Source organism: Bos grunniens, chromosome 7 (genome assembly GCF_055505025.1).
Source record: "Bos grunniens cultivar Pamir isolate PY7600 chromosome 7, Bosgru_T2T1.0, whole genome shotgun sequence".
Lineage (NCBI taxonomy): Eukaryota > Metazoa > Chordata > Mammalia > Artiodactyla > Bovidae > Bos > Bos grunniens.
The window spans coordinates 37,798,030-37,817,175 of record NC_141171.1 but is presented as its reverse complement, the minus strand read 5'-3'; the positions used below and the strand labels follow the sequence as shown (position 1 = coordinate 37,817,175).

The 19,146-nt window shown below is 37.2% G+C and overlaps 1 protein-coding gene across 3 annotated transcripts in view; it reads left to right on the top strand.

Moving 5' to 3' along the window:
- Positions 1-412: 412 nt before the first annotated feature.
- COMMD10 (COMM domain containing 10) overlaps positions 413-19,146 on the top strand; it is a 183,295-nt gene continuing 164,561 nt past the window's right edge. For all 3 annotated transcript variants that reach the window (XM_086410787.1, XM_086410788.1, XM_086410789.1), the window contains exons 1-4: positions 413-485; positions 3,063-3,153; positions 8,572-8,682; positions 10,154-10,309. In XM_086410787.1, coding sequence (XP_086266913.1) covers positions 445-485; positions 3,063-3,153; positions 8,572-8,682; positions 10,154-10,309 — 399 coding nt within the window. In that variant the 5' untranslated portion in view covers positions 413-444. The remainder of the gene's footprint in view (positions 486-3,062; positions 3,154-8,571; positions 8,683-10,153; positions 10,310-19,146) is intronic.

Below are 19,146 nucleotides of genomic sequence, written 5' to 3'. Positions count from 1 at the left end.
GTATATGTTCAGTTCAGTCGCTCAATTGTGTCCGACTCTTTGCGACCCCATAAACTGCAGCACGCCAGGCCTCCCTGTCCATCACCAACTTCCGCAGTACGCACTCCTAAATATATGTTTATACACATACCTAAAATACCTAAATATCATAAATAAAATAATACCTAAAAATATTCACACTCCATATCCAGGTATGTGTATATATAAAATAGGTAAATATATATCTACAAGTAAATTAATATGTGTACAGCCTTAACTCGGAACTGCGAGAGTGGCGCGGAGTAGGACTACTGAGAAAACCCCTTCGCCCCTCCAGGACTGCAGGAGCAGAGCGGCGCGGCCCGGGCGAGGCTTGGCCCTTCCGGCTTGCCGTCCGCCGCCGCCTCCGCCATTGGTTGGGCTCCAGGCATCTGACACGGGCGGCGGGGCCAGGGAGCTTCAAGGATGGCGGCGTCCGCGGCGCTGATTCTGCGGGAGAGCCCCAGGTAGCCCAGGCTGGGCGCGGGGGGACAGCGGTCACCGGGGTGGCGCGGGCAGGGCCGGCCCGAGGATGCTGCTGCTGTCTGTCGTCGGCGCGCCGGGCCGGCGGAGTCGCTGTGTGGGCCCCGGGGGAATGCGGGACCCTGGGCGTCTCCACCTGCACCGTGGTTCACTTGCGTGGGCTTACAGTCTGTCCGACAGCTGAAGTCAGTGCGTCAGTGTCTGGTCACTGTCACTGTTCCCCGAGGCTGGTATCACTGGTACCCAAGCCATCCTGGAGTAGTTCTGAAATCACGTGAAGAGGTGTTCCCTTTCCTTTTTCAATACTTTTCAGACTTTCTGATTACGAGAAAGACTCCCATTGGTCCTGAGTGGTCATTAATACTTAACACGTGTTAATACATCTTTTCAATCAAGATCGAATAGGCCCCAGGCCAGGAGTTTTTTGGCTGGTAACAGCATCTGACCACAATTTGGTAACATTGCTTTTGTTTCCCCTTTATTTACCGTTTGTTCATTTATATATTTAGTTCATATCTATTAATGGTAGGTAATGTCGGTGGTCTATAGTGGTGATATAAAGTTCTGTTTTAAAATTAGGCAAAAATGATTCCATGTAATGAAAGATAAATAATAGTGCACGTGGTGTGTGGATGCAGAAAAGTGCAGAAGTATCACTGAATCTGGAGAATAACTTCTTTGTGCATGGTGTTAGTTGTTCAGTCGTGTCCGACTCTTTGCACCCCATGGACTGTAGCCCACCAGCCTCCTCTCTCCATGGAATTCTCCAGGCAGGAATACTGGAGTAGGTTGCCATTCCCTTCTCTTGGGATCTTCCCAACCCAGGGATTGAACCTGGGTCTCCTGCATTGCAGGCAGATTCTTTTTTTTTTTTTTAATTTCTTTTTTTAAATTTTATTTTATTTTTAAACTTTACAATATTGTATTGGTTTTGCCAAATATCGAAATGAATCCGCAACAGGTATACATGTGTTCCCCATCCTGAACCCTCCTCCCTCCTCCCTCCCCATACCATCCCTCTGGGTTGTCCCAGTGCACCAGCCCCAAGTATCCAGTATCGTGCATCGAATCTGGACTGGCGACTCGTTCCATATATGATATTATACGTATTTCAATGCCATTCTCCCAAATCATCCCACCCTCTCCCTCTCCCACAGAGTCCAAAAGACTGTTCTATACATCAGTGTCTCTTTTGCTGTCTCGTATACAGGGTTATTGTTACCATCTTTCTAAATTCCATATATATGCATTAGTATACTGTATTGGTGTTTTTCTTTCTGGCTTACTTCACTCTGTATAATAGGCTCCAGTTTCATCCACCTCATTAGAACTGATTCAAATGTATTCTTTTTAATGGCTGAGTAATACTCCATTGTGTATATGTACCACAGCTTTCTTATCCATTCATGGGCTGATGGACATCTAGGTTGCTTCCATGTCCTGGCTATTATAAACAGTGCTGCGATGAACATTGGGGTACATGTGTCTCTTTCAATTCTGGTTTCCTCAGTGTGTATGCCCAGCAGTGGAATTGCTGGATCATAAGGCAGTTCTATTTCCAGTTTTTTAAGGAATCTCCCCACTGTTCTCCATAGTGGCTGTACTACTTTGCATTCCCACCAACAGTGTAAGAGGGTTCCCTTTTCTCCACACCCTCTCCAGCATTTATTGCTTGTAGACTTTTGGATCGCAGCCATTCTGACTGGCTGCAGGCAGATTCTTTACGGTCTGAGCCACCAGGGAAGCCCATCTTGTGACGGGACAAGAATCTTTTTGAAGAGAGTTGTCATTTTGAAGTTTTTCCTTCTTTGATTGCGTTCTGACAGCCAATTCCTTTTCTCACACCAGTGTCCTGGGTAACACACCACATCAGTAAACCATATCCAGTGTGGTGCAGTAGAATTGTTCTTATCACATAATTTAAAGTTGATTACAGTTTAAGCATTCCCTGGAGAAGGAAATGGCAACCCACTCCAGTATTCTTGCCTGGAGAATCCCATGGATGGAGGAGCCTGATGGGCTACAGTTCATGGGGTTGCAAAGAGTCGAACATGACTGAGCGACTTAACTAACAGTTTAAGCAGGATTTTAAAACAACTGTGCACTTAGTGACCCCGAATTATATTGTATGTTAATTTTTTTTTTTTTTTAATTCCCGTATCTGCAAAACATCAGTCTTTTTATCTGTTTTTGGTGTAACTGCCACTTCCCTCCCCCTACTCTTTTCAGAGTTCTGTTTTGAGTTACATGGATACATAAACTCCCACTCCTAAATTGATATTGTCCCCCACAGAGTGCAAGTTTTCCCAAGTAGTTTGTCTGGCCCAGAAGAAAGAGAAAATTTGCCAAATAGACCTTTTCAACAGAGATACTTATGGGGTATCTTTTGGAAATGTCCTGTCTTCTTCGCTGGCCATCATCTGTTTTTCTTTATTTCACTCAGACTTAGCTTAATAGCAATCAGTTGTTGAAATGAAAACTTACAGTCACCTGTACTTAGAGCAATGACAGTACCACTTGAGGAAAACATATTTTAAACTTTGTTTTATGAATTTCTTTAGCATGAAAAAAGCAGTATCCCTGATAAATGAAATAGATATAGGAAGATTTCCACGACTGCTCACCCGAATTCTTCAAAAACTTCACCTGAAGGTTTGTATGTTTGCAATATTATCGCTTATAATTTGTTCTTATGATTCTACTGCAAATCCAGGTTTCCACTTGAATAACTTTTTGCATGGTTTTTTTCTCCAGAAATACTGGAGAACACTGAGTCTCCAGAAAATTTGATGAATATCCTATGGTCAAAAGTTTGGGAAGTTCTGTTTTCATTCAAAACGATTTTTTTTTTTTTAATATTATGGAACTTATCAGAGTATATTTTATGGTAGCATTAATAGTGAATATTTAAGGGTGACTATTGTGTGTAGAATTTTCCATATGTATTTTTTTTCCCATATGTATTTGACCATGGAATTGTTTTATCATGGTATTTATTTTGGGATTAAGACTCTGTGGAACATGCTTTGGGAAAATTCTGATATCACGATTTCATTCTTCCTCTTAAAAATAATTCTGTAGTCTTGCTGTCAACCAGTATATAATCTTTCTCTTCCACTTTTATTTCAAGGGTGTGGTTATCTTGAAAATATTGATGATTAGTAATTCACTACTTGGTCACCAATCTTAGTTAACTTCTTTATCAGGTTCTAGAAGAATTATGAAAATCAGACATAAGAAATACTTGATTCATTACAAGAAACTAATCCAAATGAATCTTTGAAATATAACTATTCATTCAGAGAAATAAAACCTGTAGCCTCTGGAGTTTGGTGTATTTGGAACATCACAATGAAAATTTATTGGCAATGGAGAAGAAAAGAGTTAAAGACTATTGATATGTCTTTTTTTTAAATTAAAATATAGTTAATCTACAATGTTATATTTCAAGTGTAAGGCAAAGATATTGATATATATATGTATTGTTCCAAATACACCAAAGAAGTTAACTTTTGATTTTTATCTTTCCAGATCTTTTTTCAAGTATTAATAAATACAGATGTGCCCATGTATGTGTTTGCATGTACACATAGAACTGTTTGGTTTGTAAATAAATGTTTTCACAAGTGGCATTGTACTGTGTGTATTGCCCTGCTGTTTACCTTTTCCGCGTATCACTTTTACCAGAAATCTTTCCTTGTCAGTCCATATAGTACTTATTCTTTATAAGTATTGGTTTTACTTTTTACCTGTATATATATATGTTTATGTGTGCTGTGCTTAGTCACTCAGTTGTGTCCGACTCTTTGCAACCCCACCAACTGTAGCCCACCAGGCTCCTCTGTTCATGGGATTCTCCAGGCAAGAATACTGAAGTGGGTTGCCATTCCCTTCTCCAGAGGATCTTCCCAACCCAGGGATCAAACCCAGGTCTCTTTCCTTGCAAGCAGATTCTTTACTGTATGAGCTACAGGGAAGTTCTATGTTCTGTGTTTATGGTGTATGCTTTTTAAATATATAGAAAATTAACATCCACTTTCCATTAAAAATTTAAGTTTCTTAGACCCTTGATCTCTGATTTTATAAACCTGGGTCTTAAATTTTTCTCCCATTGAGAGCATAAAAATGAATATATCTCTTTAACTTTTTCAGTGCCCAGATATGTGTGGGTTACTTTTGGTATAGAGGAAGAAGTTAACCTGCTGCTGTTTGGAAGCAAATACCATGACTTACATTTAATTTTTATCTGCCCAGGGTTGTTGTTAGATCAAGATGTTGAATATGTGTTTGGAACTTTGTTTTAGAGCTGTATTCTGCATTTGTTGTTCTGTTCACATATTTTAAGCTCCACCTTATTTTAAGAATGCATATCTCATGTACTAGTGGTTGGGGGGAGATAAATGTTCCCTTGTTCTCCTTAACTCCAAACCACTTTATGAATATAATGCTACTGGAGATCTTGAGAATGTCCCTTTTTTTGCTCTCTTTTTAAGAAATCTGCCTTTCTTGTACATATTGAGGACACTGAAGTTTATTTTTCTGTGTGCCCAGTCACTGTCTTTATTTTGTCAAAAACACCTCATTTGTTGTATGTTAAAAGGAATCAGTTCGACACACTTGGAAGTTAGATTGTACATATCCACTGAATTTAATGCAACATGTGGTTCAGTGATTATATGTGAGTAATACTGTTATTCTGTTCCTTATATTGATAGAACTCTGGTACTGTAGGTCATTATTTCAAGAAGGTATGTGGTAGTCACAGAAACTCTGGAACTTTAAAATCAAAACATTGGTCTTGAGGTAAGTGACTGACATTTTAGCCAAATTGGGTTCATGCTTTTCTTAGTCAGAAAATAGGTAGAAGGGACTGGAGTTCCGGTGACTGACCTCCCCAAACCAAAAATGTGACAGTTCTGAGCTGCGCTTCTAAGAGTTCTAAGCTTCACCTCACTGCTGCTTCGCTACAAGAATGCAGTTGTAAAATTGTATCTCATCCTAAGCCATCAAGGCAGGGACTCATGATACTTCTGAAACTTCTCCATGTAGCTGTTGGGGAGAGGCAGCAACTAGGAAAGTTGTTTTTGGTATGTGGGGATAAAGTATTTTTATTTGAAAGCAGTTCTAATAGTGTACATTTTTCATGTGTGAAAAACCAGTCTTTGGATCAAGGAGATTATTTTGGAAATGGAAGGAAGACTAGCCATGAGGTTGTACTCAGATGCCTCACTTCTGTTTTTCACATATTGCTTATGAAAGTAATGTATGTAATGTGTAAGTTTTGGAAAATATTAAAATTATCAAAAAGATTTCTTGATTTATGTGTACTCTTGTAGTAACCCATGCTTTTGCAGAACTCATTAAAATGGAAATTAGTGGAATACTTGTTTGTAAGGTCTTTCTAACTAGAGCATAGAACACCTGAGGACACGGACCATCTGTGTAGTGCATAGAAAATACTCAGTAAATGTGTTTGGTTGTTCAGTTGCTAAGTCATGTCCAACTCTGCGACCCCATGGACTGTGGCACGCCAGGCTTCCCTGTCCTGATTGTTTGTTTTACTTGTTTGTATTTCTGCAGTAACAGTTGTGATTTCTCTCTTTGATTTCTTATGTTGTTTATTTGGGTCTTCTCTCTGTTCTTCTTGATGAGCCTGGCCAGAGGTTTGTAAATCTTGTTTACCCTTTCAAAGAACCAACTCTTGGTTTTATTCTTTTTTTTTTCTATTAAAAAAAATTCTTATGTATTTTCTCTCTGATCTTTATTAGCTCCTTCCTTCTGCTGACTTTACATTTTGTTCTTCTTTTTCTAATTCTTTTAGGTGGTGGGTTAGATTGTTTATTTGAAAGTTTTATTGTTTCTTAAAGAAGGCCTGTATCACTGTGAACTTCTGTCTAAGAACTGCTTTTGCTGCATCCCTTAATCCACTGACTTTTAACAAAATAATACTAAGGCTCAAACTAGTTGCCACCTCACTATCTGATGGGAATCTTGCTGCTAGGTAATGGAGGATGTAGATAAAGGTTCTTAAGGTTAACAGATTTTATCTCTTTAATCCTGCCTCTTATAAATGCTGACAGGGGCTTAATGCTGGGTAAGGTCATATATTGGGAGAGGTTTTGGGGTGTGTTTAGGGGAGGAAAGAAAGAGCTAACAAGGGAAAGGAACTCCCAGGTATTTTCTATCTTAAAATGCTATTCTCTTAAATGAAGATTTTGCTTGGGCTCTTAGAAAAGTTGCTGGGACCCATTATAATTGGTTAGTATTAGTACAGAGAAGGTGCTCTCTCCCACAATGTTTTATTTATTTTTTAAAAGATTTTATTTTATATTGGAGTATAGTTGATTTATAGTGTTACAAGTGAATGATGAAGGTGAAAGAGAAGAGTGAAAAAGCTGGCTTAAAACTCAGCATTCAAAAAACTGAGATCATGGCATCCAGTCCCATCACTTCACGGCAAATAGATGTGGAAAAAATGAGAATAGTGACAGACTTTATTTTCTTGGGCTCCAAAATCACTGCAGATGGTGACTGCAGCCATGAAATTAAAAGACTCTTGCTCCTTGGAAGAAAAGCTATGACCAACTTAGATAGGATATTAAAAAGCAGAGTCATCACTTTGCTGACAAAAGTCCATCTCAGTTTAGTTAAGTTCAGTTCAGTCGCTCAGTCGTGTCCGATTCTTTGCGACCCCATGAATCACAGCACGCCAGGCCTCCCTGTCCATCGCCAACTCCCGGAGTTCACTCAAACTCAGTGTCCATCGAGTCGGTGATGTCATCCAGCCATCTCATCCTCTGTCGTCCCCTTTTCCTCCTGCCCCCAATCCCTACCAGCATTAGAGTCTTTTCCAATGAGTCAACCCTTCGCATGAGGTGGCCAAAGTACTGGAGTTTCAGCTTTAGCATGATTCTTTCCAAAGAACACCCAGGACTGATCTCCTTTAGAATGGGCTGGTTGGATCTCCTTGCAGTCCAAGGGACTCTCAAGAGTCTTCTCCAACACCACAGTTCAAAAGCATCAATTCTTTGGTGCTCAGCTTTCTTCACAGTCCAACTCTCACATCCATACATAACCACTGGAAAAACCATAGCCTTGACTAGACGGACCTTTGTTGGCAAAGTAATGTCTCTGCTTTTGAATATGCTATCTAGGTTGGTCATAACTTTGCTTCCAAGGAGTAAGCGTCTTTTAATTTCATGGCTGCAGTCACCATCTGTAGTGATTTTGGAGCCCCCCAAAATAAAGTCTGACACTATTTCCACTGTTTCCTCATCTATTTCCCATGAAGTGATGGGAGTTCATCTAGTCAAAGCTATAGTTTTTCCAGTAGTCCAGTAGTCATGTACGGATGTGAGAGTTGGACCATAAAGAAGGCTGAGCACTGAAGAATTGATGCTTTTGAAGTGTGGTGCTGGAGAAGACTCTTGAGAGTCCCTTGGATAGCAAGGCGATCAAAGCAGTCAATCCTAAAGGAAATCAGTCTTGAATATTGATTGGAAGGACTGATGCTGAAGTTGAAACTCCAATACTTTGGCCACCTGATGTGAAGAGCTGACTCATTGGGGAAGACCCTGATGCTGGGAAAGACTGAAGGCAGGAGGAGAAGAGGGTGATGGAGGATGAGATGGTTGGATGGCATCACTGACTCAATGGACGTGAGTTTGGGCAAACTCTGGGAAATGGTGAAGGTCAGAGAAGCCTGGCATGCTGCAGTCCATATGGTGACAGAGTTGGACATGACTTAGCCACTGAAGAACATTTTAGGGCTTTACTTTGTAGTATTGTGTTTTCTAAATGTCTATTTTTCATGTTATTATTTTCCACCTCCTATACGTCATAGAACTTAAGATTTTTAAAAAAAAATGAAATTTGTTTGGCAAGATCCAAATAATGAACTGTTCTGTGATTTTAAGATATTGAAATTTACAGACACATCAGTTTATTTCAATGGTGGATTTACTTTTTTCTTTCAAGTTCTCATTTTCATATGAATAAATGAATCGGCTGTTGAGTATCTGCATTTTGAATACCTGAATGTATGCTAATAGATTGCTTTTTGTGTTGTAGGCTGAAAGTAGTTTCAGTGAAGAAGAGGAAGAAAAACTTCAAGTTGCATTTTCTCTAGAGAAGCAAGATCTTCACCTAGTTCTTGAAACAATATCATTCATTTTAGAACAGGTATTTTTATTGCCCCCGAACGGCCTAACCATGATTTTTATTTATTACATGTTTGCATTGCTGTGACATCTATAGCATTTTAGCTTATTTTTCTAAAGTGTACAGGTAAAAGCTGTGAATCTGTTTTATCAAAAATTTTGATGTGGTAAAAAAGTATTTGAATGTGTGTTTTTTTCTCATGGGATTGCATTCTACAACACAGTCTTAGTGTTGAATAGCATGAGTAAAGTATTAATATTTGACATTGTAAATCAAGGCTTCACTGACTTAAGACAGTTGAAAAAGATTTAAATTTATTGTTACTTGGTATAGTAATTTGCAAAAATGCACACATTTTATTTAAGAAATTTAATAATTGATTCTGAGAATTTATTTGACTAGGATGATAAATAAAACATTTAGAAAAGAAATAGTTGTCAAAGGACGTTTTGTTATATAGTATTTCTTCCTACCGAGCTGCCCTTCTGCATCCCTTCTTTACATCTAAATTCAGTTCATTGTTTAAGTTCCCTTCAGATCACATCTCCTTCCACTGCAGCCTGGACCCCTTATCCTCACAGTCCTCCCGTTATTTTGATTCCTTTTATGCTTGACTCATCATGGTTGAGCCCATTGTTAGTCTTTTCATGAGTTCATGTATGTCAGTTACATCTCCTTCACTAGGTTTTGAATTTGCAGGGGGCTAGGATCACGTTTTTGGTGCATTGTAGCACATTGTAGGCTAAATCTATTAAGAATCTTAAAGTAGATTCTTAATAAATTCCTGTTGCTTGATTAAGTAGAAGAATACTTGTGAAATAAAAATTTAAACAGTACTGCAGCTTTTGGGCATTCTAGTGAACAGATACAGTTGAGGACAAAATGCTAGGCTCTACTACATGCAGACTTACACACATTACAGATCTGTCCTCAGTGGACCTTCCATAGAAGAAAAGGATAACCAGACAGGACAGAGCAGCATGGGGTTTATGAGAAAATTGTTTCATCATAATGTAAAAAAATAGAACAGGTATCACTGTGAAAAAAGTTTTCAATTTTTTATTATGTATTTACCTAGGAAATTGGTAGATGAAGATGGTTTTGAGAAAGTGTTCTTGGAAAAATTGTGTTAGTTGGGAAACAAAACCACTGTGTACTTATTTGAAATAATTAAGTGAAATAAGGAAATTAAATTTTAACTAGGATACCATTTACATAACTGGAGCAAAGAAGTTTTTCTGATAAGTAGATTTAGTATTACTTAAACCACAGGCAAAAATGAAGTTTAGTGTGAATAATTTGGGCCCTTTAATTCTGAATTTTCCACCCTTGGTTGTGTATATTGTTATTGGTAAAATAATAAAAAATTTATGCAATAGAAATATAAAATTTTTAAACATTTAAATTATTTGAAGTAATGTTGTATTTAATTATAGCTCAAGGTCTCTGTGTGAACATTAGGGATATATGTAGCTTTTTTCCTCTTTACCAGGCAGTGTATCACAATGTGAAGCCGGCCGCTTTGCAGCAGCAGTTAGAGAGCATTCATCTTAGACAAGACAAAGCAGAAGCTTTTGCCAGTGCGTGGTCTTCTATGGGTCAAGAAACAATTGAAAAATTCAGGCAGAGGATTCTTGCTCCCCACAAGGTACAGGATATATTATTCAAAGGATATTTTAAAGTAATGTATGGCATAAATTATTATACCTAAAGTTTTTAAAGTGATAATTTTTGTAAAGAGGTAAATCAGGCAATAAAAAGTATGTATATGATATTCCTATAAAAGTATTTCCATGCATATTTGCTACCACAATGTGATTTAATTTTAATTCCCAATTTCAAATATGCTTCTGTAACTTTAGGGTAGGAATGAGACCATTTTTTCCTTCTGAGCCCTTGGTCAGAGTTGGTTATTCCGTTAACTGTGTATCTTATGTATAAGACTTATTATAATTTTTAAAAGCATTTATTTATTTATTCGACTGTGCCAGGTCTTAGTTGCAGCATGCAAACTCTTAGGTGTGGGATCTAGTTCCCAGACCAGGCATCATACCAGGGCCCCCTTAGTTGAGGGCTTAGAGTCTTAGCCTCTGGACCACCAGGGAAGTCCCAGACTTATTATTACTGAATCACATGCCTATTTGTTTTTGTGTGTTGGTATTAGGGCTTAGCAGAATGCCTTGTATGCACAAAGTGCTCAGCATTTGTTGAATAGCAAATAGTAAGCAAAATGAACTCTTTGGGAAAAAATATAAAATAATAGCAGTACCACAAAGCTCCTTAATAACCTCTGCGTGTGTGTGCATGCTAAGTCGCTTCAGTCATGTCTGACTCTTTGTGACGCTATGGACCATAGCCTACCAGCCTCCTCTGTCCATGGGATTCCTCAGGCAAGAATACTAGAGTGCATTGTCATTCCTCCTCTAGGGGATCTTCCCCACCTTGGAATCAAACCAGCATCTCTTAAGTCTCCTGCATTGGCAGGCGGGCTCTTTACCACTAGCACCACCTGGGAACCTCCAGGTTACTCTTGATGGAGATTAAGATGATCATATAGATTTTGCCCCTTTTTCTATTAATATGTTGTTTTACATAATTGATTTTCAGATTTTCAACCATTTTTGGGATAAATTTAACTTGGTTCTGGTATATAATCCTGGTTGTATATTGCTGTATTTGCTTTACTAATATTTTGGTAAAGATCTGTGTTCATGCGGGATATTGGTCTGTAGTTTTCCTGTGATGTCTTTTTTGGCATCTGGTTACAAAGTGAGTTCCCCTCTCCTCTTTTATTTTCTGGAATTATTTGTGAAGGTTTGGTATTAGTTTGCATTTTCACCAACATTATATGAGAGTTCCAGTAGTTCCAAATCCTTGTCAGCATTTGATATCATCAGTTTATATTAAAGCTATTCAATTAGGTTTGTAATAGTATCTTATGTTTTTAATTTACATATCCCTAGTAACAAAGTATGATGATCTTTTTATGTACTTGTCATCTATAGAGCTTCTTTGGTAAAGTGTCTGTTCAGACCTTTTATGTAACTGTATTTCTACATTATGACAGATGAAGAATGATAGTAATATAAATATAAAGGACAATTATAAGTGTAAATCCCAGCATATCAAAATGCATGGGCTTTGGTTTTGTTCTTGGTTTTTTGGGTGTTACACTTTGTAGAGGGTGTTTGGTTTCTTTCTGTTAAGTTTTGTGAATTTTTAAGTCCTCTGTCAGATACGTAATTTGCAGTTATTTTCTCCTAGTCTATAGCTTTCCTTTTCAGTTTCTAATAGTATCTTTTGCAAAGTAGAAGCTTTAAAATCTGATGAAGTTTGATTTATCATTTTTTTTCTTTTATTAATACTGCTTCTGGTTTTGGATCTAAGAATTTGTAGCATAATGCAGTGCCACAAAAATTTTCTCTGTTTTTTTTCTTCTAAGTGTTTTATAGTGTTTCTAAGTGTTTCTTCTAAGTGTTTTGTGTTTTACATTCAAGTCTAATATCCATTTTGAGTTAGTTTTATGTAGGATATAAGGTATAGGTCCAAGTTCTTATATTTTTTCTGATATTAATGTCTCATTTGTTTCGGTGCAATTATTGATAACATCCTTTTGTTATTGAATTGCCTTAACTCCTTTGTCAAAAATCATTTGACATATTTGTGTGTCTCTTTCTGGACTCTCTTTTTGGTTTCATTGATCTATTTGTCTGTCTTTATTGCTGGTATCATGCTGCTGTAATTACTATACCTTTGTTGTAAGTCTTAAAATCAAGTATTGTTAATCTGCTAACTTTGTTCCTTTTAATAATTGTTTTGGGTATTCTAGTTTCTTTACCTTTTAATGAAAACCTTTAAAAAAAATCTGCAAAACACCCTCTGGAATTTTGATTGAGAACTGCAGATGGTGATTGCAGCCATGAAATTAAAAGATGCTTACTCCTTGGAAGGAAAGTTATGACCGATCTAGATAGCATATTGAAAAGCAGAGACATTACTTTGCCAACAAAGGTCCGTCTAGTCAAGGTTATGGTTTTTCCAGTGGTCATGTATGGATGTGAGAGTTGGACTGTGAAGAAAGCTGAGTGCCGAGGAATTGATGCTTTTGAACTATGGTGTTGGAGAAGACTCCTGAGAGACCCTTGGACTGCAAGGAGATCCATCCAGTCCATTCTAAAGGAGATCAGTCCTGGGTGTTCATTGGAAGGACTGATGTTGAAGCTGAAACTCCAGTGCTTTGGCCACCTGATGTGAAGAGCTGACTCATTGGAAAAGACCCTGATGTTTGGAGGGATTAGGGGCAGGAGGAAAAGGGGACGACAGAGGATGAGATGGCTGGATGGCATCACCGACTCGATGGGCATGAGTTTGGGTAAACTCCGGGAGTTGGTGATGGACAGGGAGGCCTGGCGTGCTGTGATTCATGGGGTCACAAAGAGTTGGACATGACTGAGCGACTGAACTGAACTGATGTTTAATTATAGATCACTTTGTAGAGAAATGACTTCTTAAGAGTATTGAGTATATCTCCATTTTTGTTAGGGTTGAACACTCTTAACCTTTTTTTTTCCCCCTTTGGAGTTGTTGTGAATGGTCCTGATTTAAAAATTTGGGTTTCCATTGTTTACTGCTAGTATATAGAAACACAATTGATTTTGTTTATTGTTATTGTATTCAAGACCTTGGTAAACTTACTCTTTAGTTATAGCAGTTTTTTTGTTTTTCCTTGTGATTTCTCTACAGTCAGATTGTCCATGAAGAGAGAGTTTTCTTTCTTGCTTTCCTGTTTGCTCAGCTTTTGTTTTTCTTCCCGTATTGCACTGACTAGGACTTCTGGCACGATGTTGAATAGGATTGGTAACTTTAAACTTTGTTGTGCTTTGTTTCTAGTTTTAGAGAGAAGGCATTCAGTGTGTCACCCTAAGTAAGATGCTAGCTGTGGGTTTTTACAAAATGCCCCTGTGTTGTTTTCATTCCTTTCCTTTTCTTTTTGTTGACTTCTGCATTCAAGAGCTCTCAAGAAGGATGTGAAGCTCCATATCACTGCTTCATTTTTCATCATTTAAATTTCTGCTTTCTCCTATCCTATTTTAAAGGTTTATCCAGATTTTGTTTTCCATTCTTTGTTCCTGAAATTTTTTTAAACATCTTCATTAAAAAAAAAAAAAAATCCACTTGCCTTGGAGTATTTTCCTGTTTTATATTTATATAATTTTCTTCTGTTTTTCTTTCTTGTATTTATATAAGTACAGTATACTTGTATAGTTAAAAGTGGTTTTTTTTCCCACTTCTTTTTTGCTTCTTTTTTGTTTTTAATTTTTACAAAACCTTGTGTCAAGGGCTGACTTTAAATAGATCACAATGAGGGAGCTGCTGTCCTAGGTATGAAACCCTAACCTAGAAGCAGGTCAGCTACAGATGGTTTAGCACCAAGTTGCCCATGAATGCATGGTGTGTGATGGGCCAGGGGGTAGCCACCTTTCTGGCCATGCTTTGTGTCCCACGGTGAAGGGCTGTCCACACCAGACCCCAGTCCCAATGTGTGGTGTGGCACACTGTGCCCCAAGGGATGCTGGGTATGCAGACAGGCTTGCTTAGGATGACTGAGGCTCCCGGGGTGCAGCCATATCAATTGACCCGGGGTCGGCTTCTGACCTAGAAGTGATCATAATGCTACAGATGGTGGCTTCCCCCTATTGGCTCTTCAGCCAAGCACATATGCCAAATGTCTGAACCTGTGGTTCCTCTCCTACAGAGTGGGGTTACCATGGCAACAGCACATCATTAGTAGAGTAAAATTTACCTATCTCATAACAGTCTAAGCCCAACTCACGTTCCATATTAGTGAGTGAACAATCCAACACTTGGTGAATCCTGCCTCTCAGTGATAGGAAGAGCTGACAAAGAAGGATCAAAAAGCGACATTGCTGTGAATGCTTAGCCACTGCAAGCCAGTTATCCCTGTGTTAACTTTTCTGACACTTCCTGCTTAAAACCCCAAAGGTCAGAAGGATGTGAAGCTCTGCTTTCAGGGTCTTTATTCATACTGAAAATCAAGATCAAGCGAACTCTTGCCCTTCTTCTCCATGGGAGGTTTCTGTCCTCCCTGAGCTCATCTTAGGACTCTTTTTCACTTCCAATAGTAAGTCATTGTTTAATATCTTCTGGATGATAGTTTGTTACTCTTTAAAGAATAATATTTCTTCCCTGTGTTATGTTGTATTACATTAACTTCTGTCTTAAGAAGTGGTTTGATCAGTTGTCATACAAATTATGCAAAAAAATAGTTGGAAGAGCATGATTAATTGTGCATTGGTCCCTGAGAATGTAGAAAATTACCTTTTGCCAATACAGAGTATATGAGAGGATAGCTAATATCAATGCATTATTTTAATGCCTTCAATGCTTAATTAAGATTGTATAATAATAGCAAACATCTCTTGTGTTTATTGTGGGCCAAATATTCTACTCAGTGCTTTATAGTAATAGCTTGTAAAACTCATTAATAGTTCTAGTTTATATTTAAAATTAAACTGAGACTTAGATTAAATAACTGATCCATGGTCAAGCTGCTAAATAAGTGGTAGAGTTGGGATTTGACAAAGTAGTTAACATTTCTAAACCACTGTGTTTTTCTCCCACCTAGATGTTAGCAGCAGAATTTTTCTGTCAGGCATTATGCACAGTGGTTTACACAGTAGGTATGTGTTTTGTATTTTTGAAAAAGAAATAAAACTTGAAAGTGTGCCTTAACTGTGTTAACCCAAGTGGTCCATGGTGAAGCTGAGATGGTAGTCAGATTGGCCCCTTTCTTAATTAAGCCTTGTTCCTTTTATGTCATGGCATCTCTTGCAGCTATAATGTTATCTTTCTTTTTTTTTTTTTTTGCCCTGATGACTATTTAGGATATGGGACTAAAATAGCCATAGATGAAAATAAATCATGTCATATATTAAATTATAACAAAAATATATGGCAGTAGTTTACAGTGCGCAAAGGTTGTATTTACAGAGACTGATTGTTGTTTTATAGTAATTTAGAGGGTCTCAGGAACTGTCTGTGCCATGCTTGCAGTGGAACATCTATGAAAGTAATTATCAATTCAGAGAGAGTCAGATTCAATTAAATAACAAGCTAAAAAATCAAAAAGAGCTTATTTTTAATTCAATTTTTTAAAACACCTCTTTCATCTTCTGTTACTTAAATCTGATAAGTGAGAAGCTGATTAAAAATTAATCTGATAGCTTTTTTCAGGATATGATTGAAAGGATTTTTAAATTTTATCCCATCTCCTTTTTCTTTTTTAATACACTTTGTCTTAACCTCTTCAGAGACTGAAATGTTACCACAGCTTATTGGAATTTGTATTCTTCCCTCTTTCATCAGTGTTGATTATGTTAGCAGTGTCCTTCTACCAGGGTTTTCTGTTTGATTTTTGTTACAATGCCTGTGTGGTAACAAATTTATTAAATTATGAATACTCTTTCAGACAGAACTTGAATACTGTGTTTAATTGTAGTCCTAAAATTCTGGTAAGAGTTTCTTTATGTATATTCCTACTATACAAAATGTAGCCTATATGTCAAATATTATTGAGACACATCTCTTTTTTTTTCTGAGACCTTAAGGAAAATAATTGAGTTGTTTTATGATTTTTAAAAAAATATTTTTGTATTAGAGTTCACTTGTTCCTTAGTAATAGATTTGATAATGAGAAATATATTTAAGGCATATTTTTAGCACTGTGAGTAGCCTGCTCTTTAAAGCCTACATATCCCGATTCTTTTTCTTAAAATGCAGTTGTATATTTATTAGGGAGTTTTTAAAGATATATTTGACAGTTGTATTTGCTTTGAATGCTCAAAATGTGTGTAATGTGATTTTCTCCTCCTGTTAATAGTGTTCTTAACTTTACCAATTATATGACAAATTTATTTATAATATTTACTCATCTCATTATATAGTGAAAATTCATCATGGCTTCTCTCACGTTCTTGAGAAACCTGCATTTAGAAATGGATGGGTAATGTTCTTAAGATAATAATGTTCTAAATAGTCTTTTAAAAAATTCTCTTTAATTCTCTTCCCCCCATTGTAGTAAGATTTACTTCACTGTTAAGTTTAGCAACTAATTGTTTGCTTTATTAACTGTTAAATATCTGTTTTTTAAATGCAATATAAGAAATTAGAAATTTCGATTTGACCTTTTAAAAATTTGATGCATTCTTTTAGTTTTATTGTTTTCTTTAGTATTCGTGTTTCATTTCTTTTGGAATTCTAAGAATGGATGAAGGGCTTTACTATAAAGAGAACAGAAAAAGCATACTTCATAGAGCTAAATCTAAATATATAGCTATGAATGCATATCTGAGTGCTTTTTTCAAGATTTATGTATTTATTGGCTGCATTGGATCTTAGTTGCAGCACATGGGCTCAGTAGCTGTGGTGCACTGGCTTAGTTGCTCTGTGGCATGTGTTCTCTTAATTCCCAGACCAGGAATTGAACCCGCATCCAGAGTCCACCTGCCAGTGCAGGAGATGCAGAAGACACGGTTTGATCCCTGGGTCAGGAAGAAGGATCCCCTGGAGTCTTGCCTGAAAAAATCCCATGGACAGAGAAGCCTGAATGGCTACTGTCCATTGTGTTGCAAAGAGTTGGGCACGACTGAGCGACTAAACATACAGGCACCCCTTAACCGGAAGGCAGATTTTTAACCACTGGACCATCAGGGAAGTCTCCTTTTTCAAGATTTAAATGCTTCTTAACATTATCATCTGCATTTATAGGAGAGGTATTTTGTTGTAATTATATCCATATACAAGTCAGATTTCTCCCTCTTTGTTACTTTAGTTGTTGACATGTTAAGAATCAAAAGAAAACCATAGTTTTTCCATGTGCTGGAATTGACTGAACGTCAATGTTAGGTTTAAATGCTCCTATATTCATTTGCTGTTTTTTATTGAAATATAATTTACCTGCAAAAAATGCAGATATTTTAAATGTTTAGTTTGATGAATTTCAGAAATTATATATGTCCTTTTAGTCATTATTCTTATCAAAAGAGGAGAAAATTTTCATCACCTGAAACGGGTCCAGTTTTAATTTTCTCCACCTTCATACTCACTTTCCATCACAAAAAAATTTTATGTTCTTAGTCTTATTAATAGTATAAATGAATTTAAATAAATGTGTCTGTATAGTATCTCTCAACATAATGTTTTTTTGGATTCGTTTGTGTTGTTAGTTGTATCAGTAATTCTTTTGTTGCTGAGTAATATTTCCTTGTATGAAAACAATTTGTTTATCTGTACTCCTGTTGATGGACATTTGGATTGTTTCCAGCTTCTGGCTATTATGAATAAGAGTACTGTTAACAAATGGCAACCCACTCCAGTATTCCTGCCTGGAAAATCCCATGGCCAGAGGAGCCTGGTGGGCTACAGTCCATGGGGTCACAAAGAGTCAGACATGACTGAGTGACTAACACTTAACATTTGTGTACAAGTCTTTTTGTGGACATATGTTTTCATTTCCCTTGAGTAAATGTCTAGGAAGGGGGTGATTGACCCTTTAGCCAAATCTAAGGCTTTCTATATGAGTTTCAGCCACCCCATGCTGCATGGATTGGGAAGAGTCATAAAAATATAAAAAGGCAAAGGAATGTGAATCTGTCATGTTGTGTGGATCCCTTCCCTTTAACTTCTGCTTGCTTTTTAGTTATTCTCCAGTGCCTTCAAGTCTCTCTTTAAGCTAGCTTGTTTAGAGGTTGTGCTTTGTATTTGCAAGGGAAGTTTATGTCATATAAACTATTTCCTACCATTATCAGATTAGGAACTCCAGAAGTGCTTCTTTTAAATTGTAAGTCTTATTCTGTCCCTCCTCTGTTCCACATCCACCAGTCTTCCCATGTTGCTTATGATAGAAGTCCAAGTTCTTACAGTTGCCTTTAAGACCCTACGTGATCAGTAACCCCCTCTTGGTCTGCTATCTTGTTGACCTTCACCTGGCTCACTTGGGATAATTTTATTCTTTTTACCTCAGAAGCTCTTGGGTGTTCATGTGGTTGGCTTCCTTATCTTTTTCAGCCCTGTGCTCAAATATCATGTTTATCAGTGAGCCTTCTTGTAATCATCATAGTGAAAAGTGCTTCTACCTTTATGGTAATCTCTTACTTCATTTTTTTTCTACCATACTTATTATTCTTATCTGACCCACTATGCATTGTACTTACTTTATTTTTTTTTTATTGTCAATCTCTACTACTAAACTATAAATTCCTGAAGGACAGGAATTTTTGTCTGTTTTGTTCACTACTGTATTTTCACTACTTTAAATGACCCTTGGGACTTGGTTCTCAGAAATTGGTTGTTGGCTGAATAAATGGACAGTATCCCTGCTTTTACAAATTGTGCTATTTTGAGGTTCTGTGTATAAGGTTTTCTCTTAAAGAGGAATATCTGTGTTTATAGGTGGAGGAAAGAACA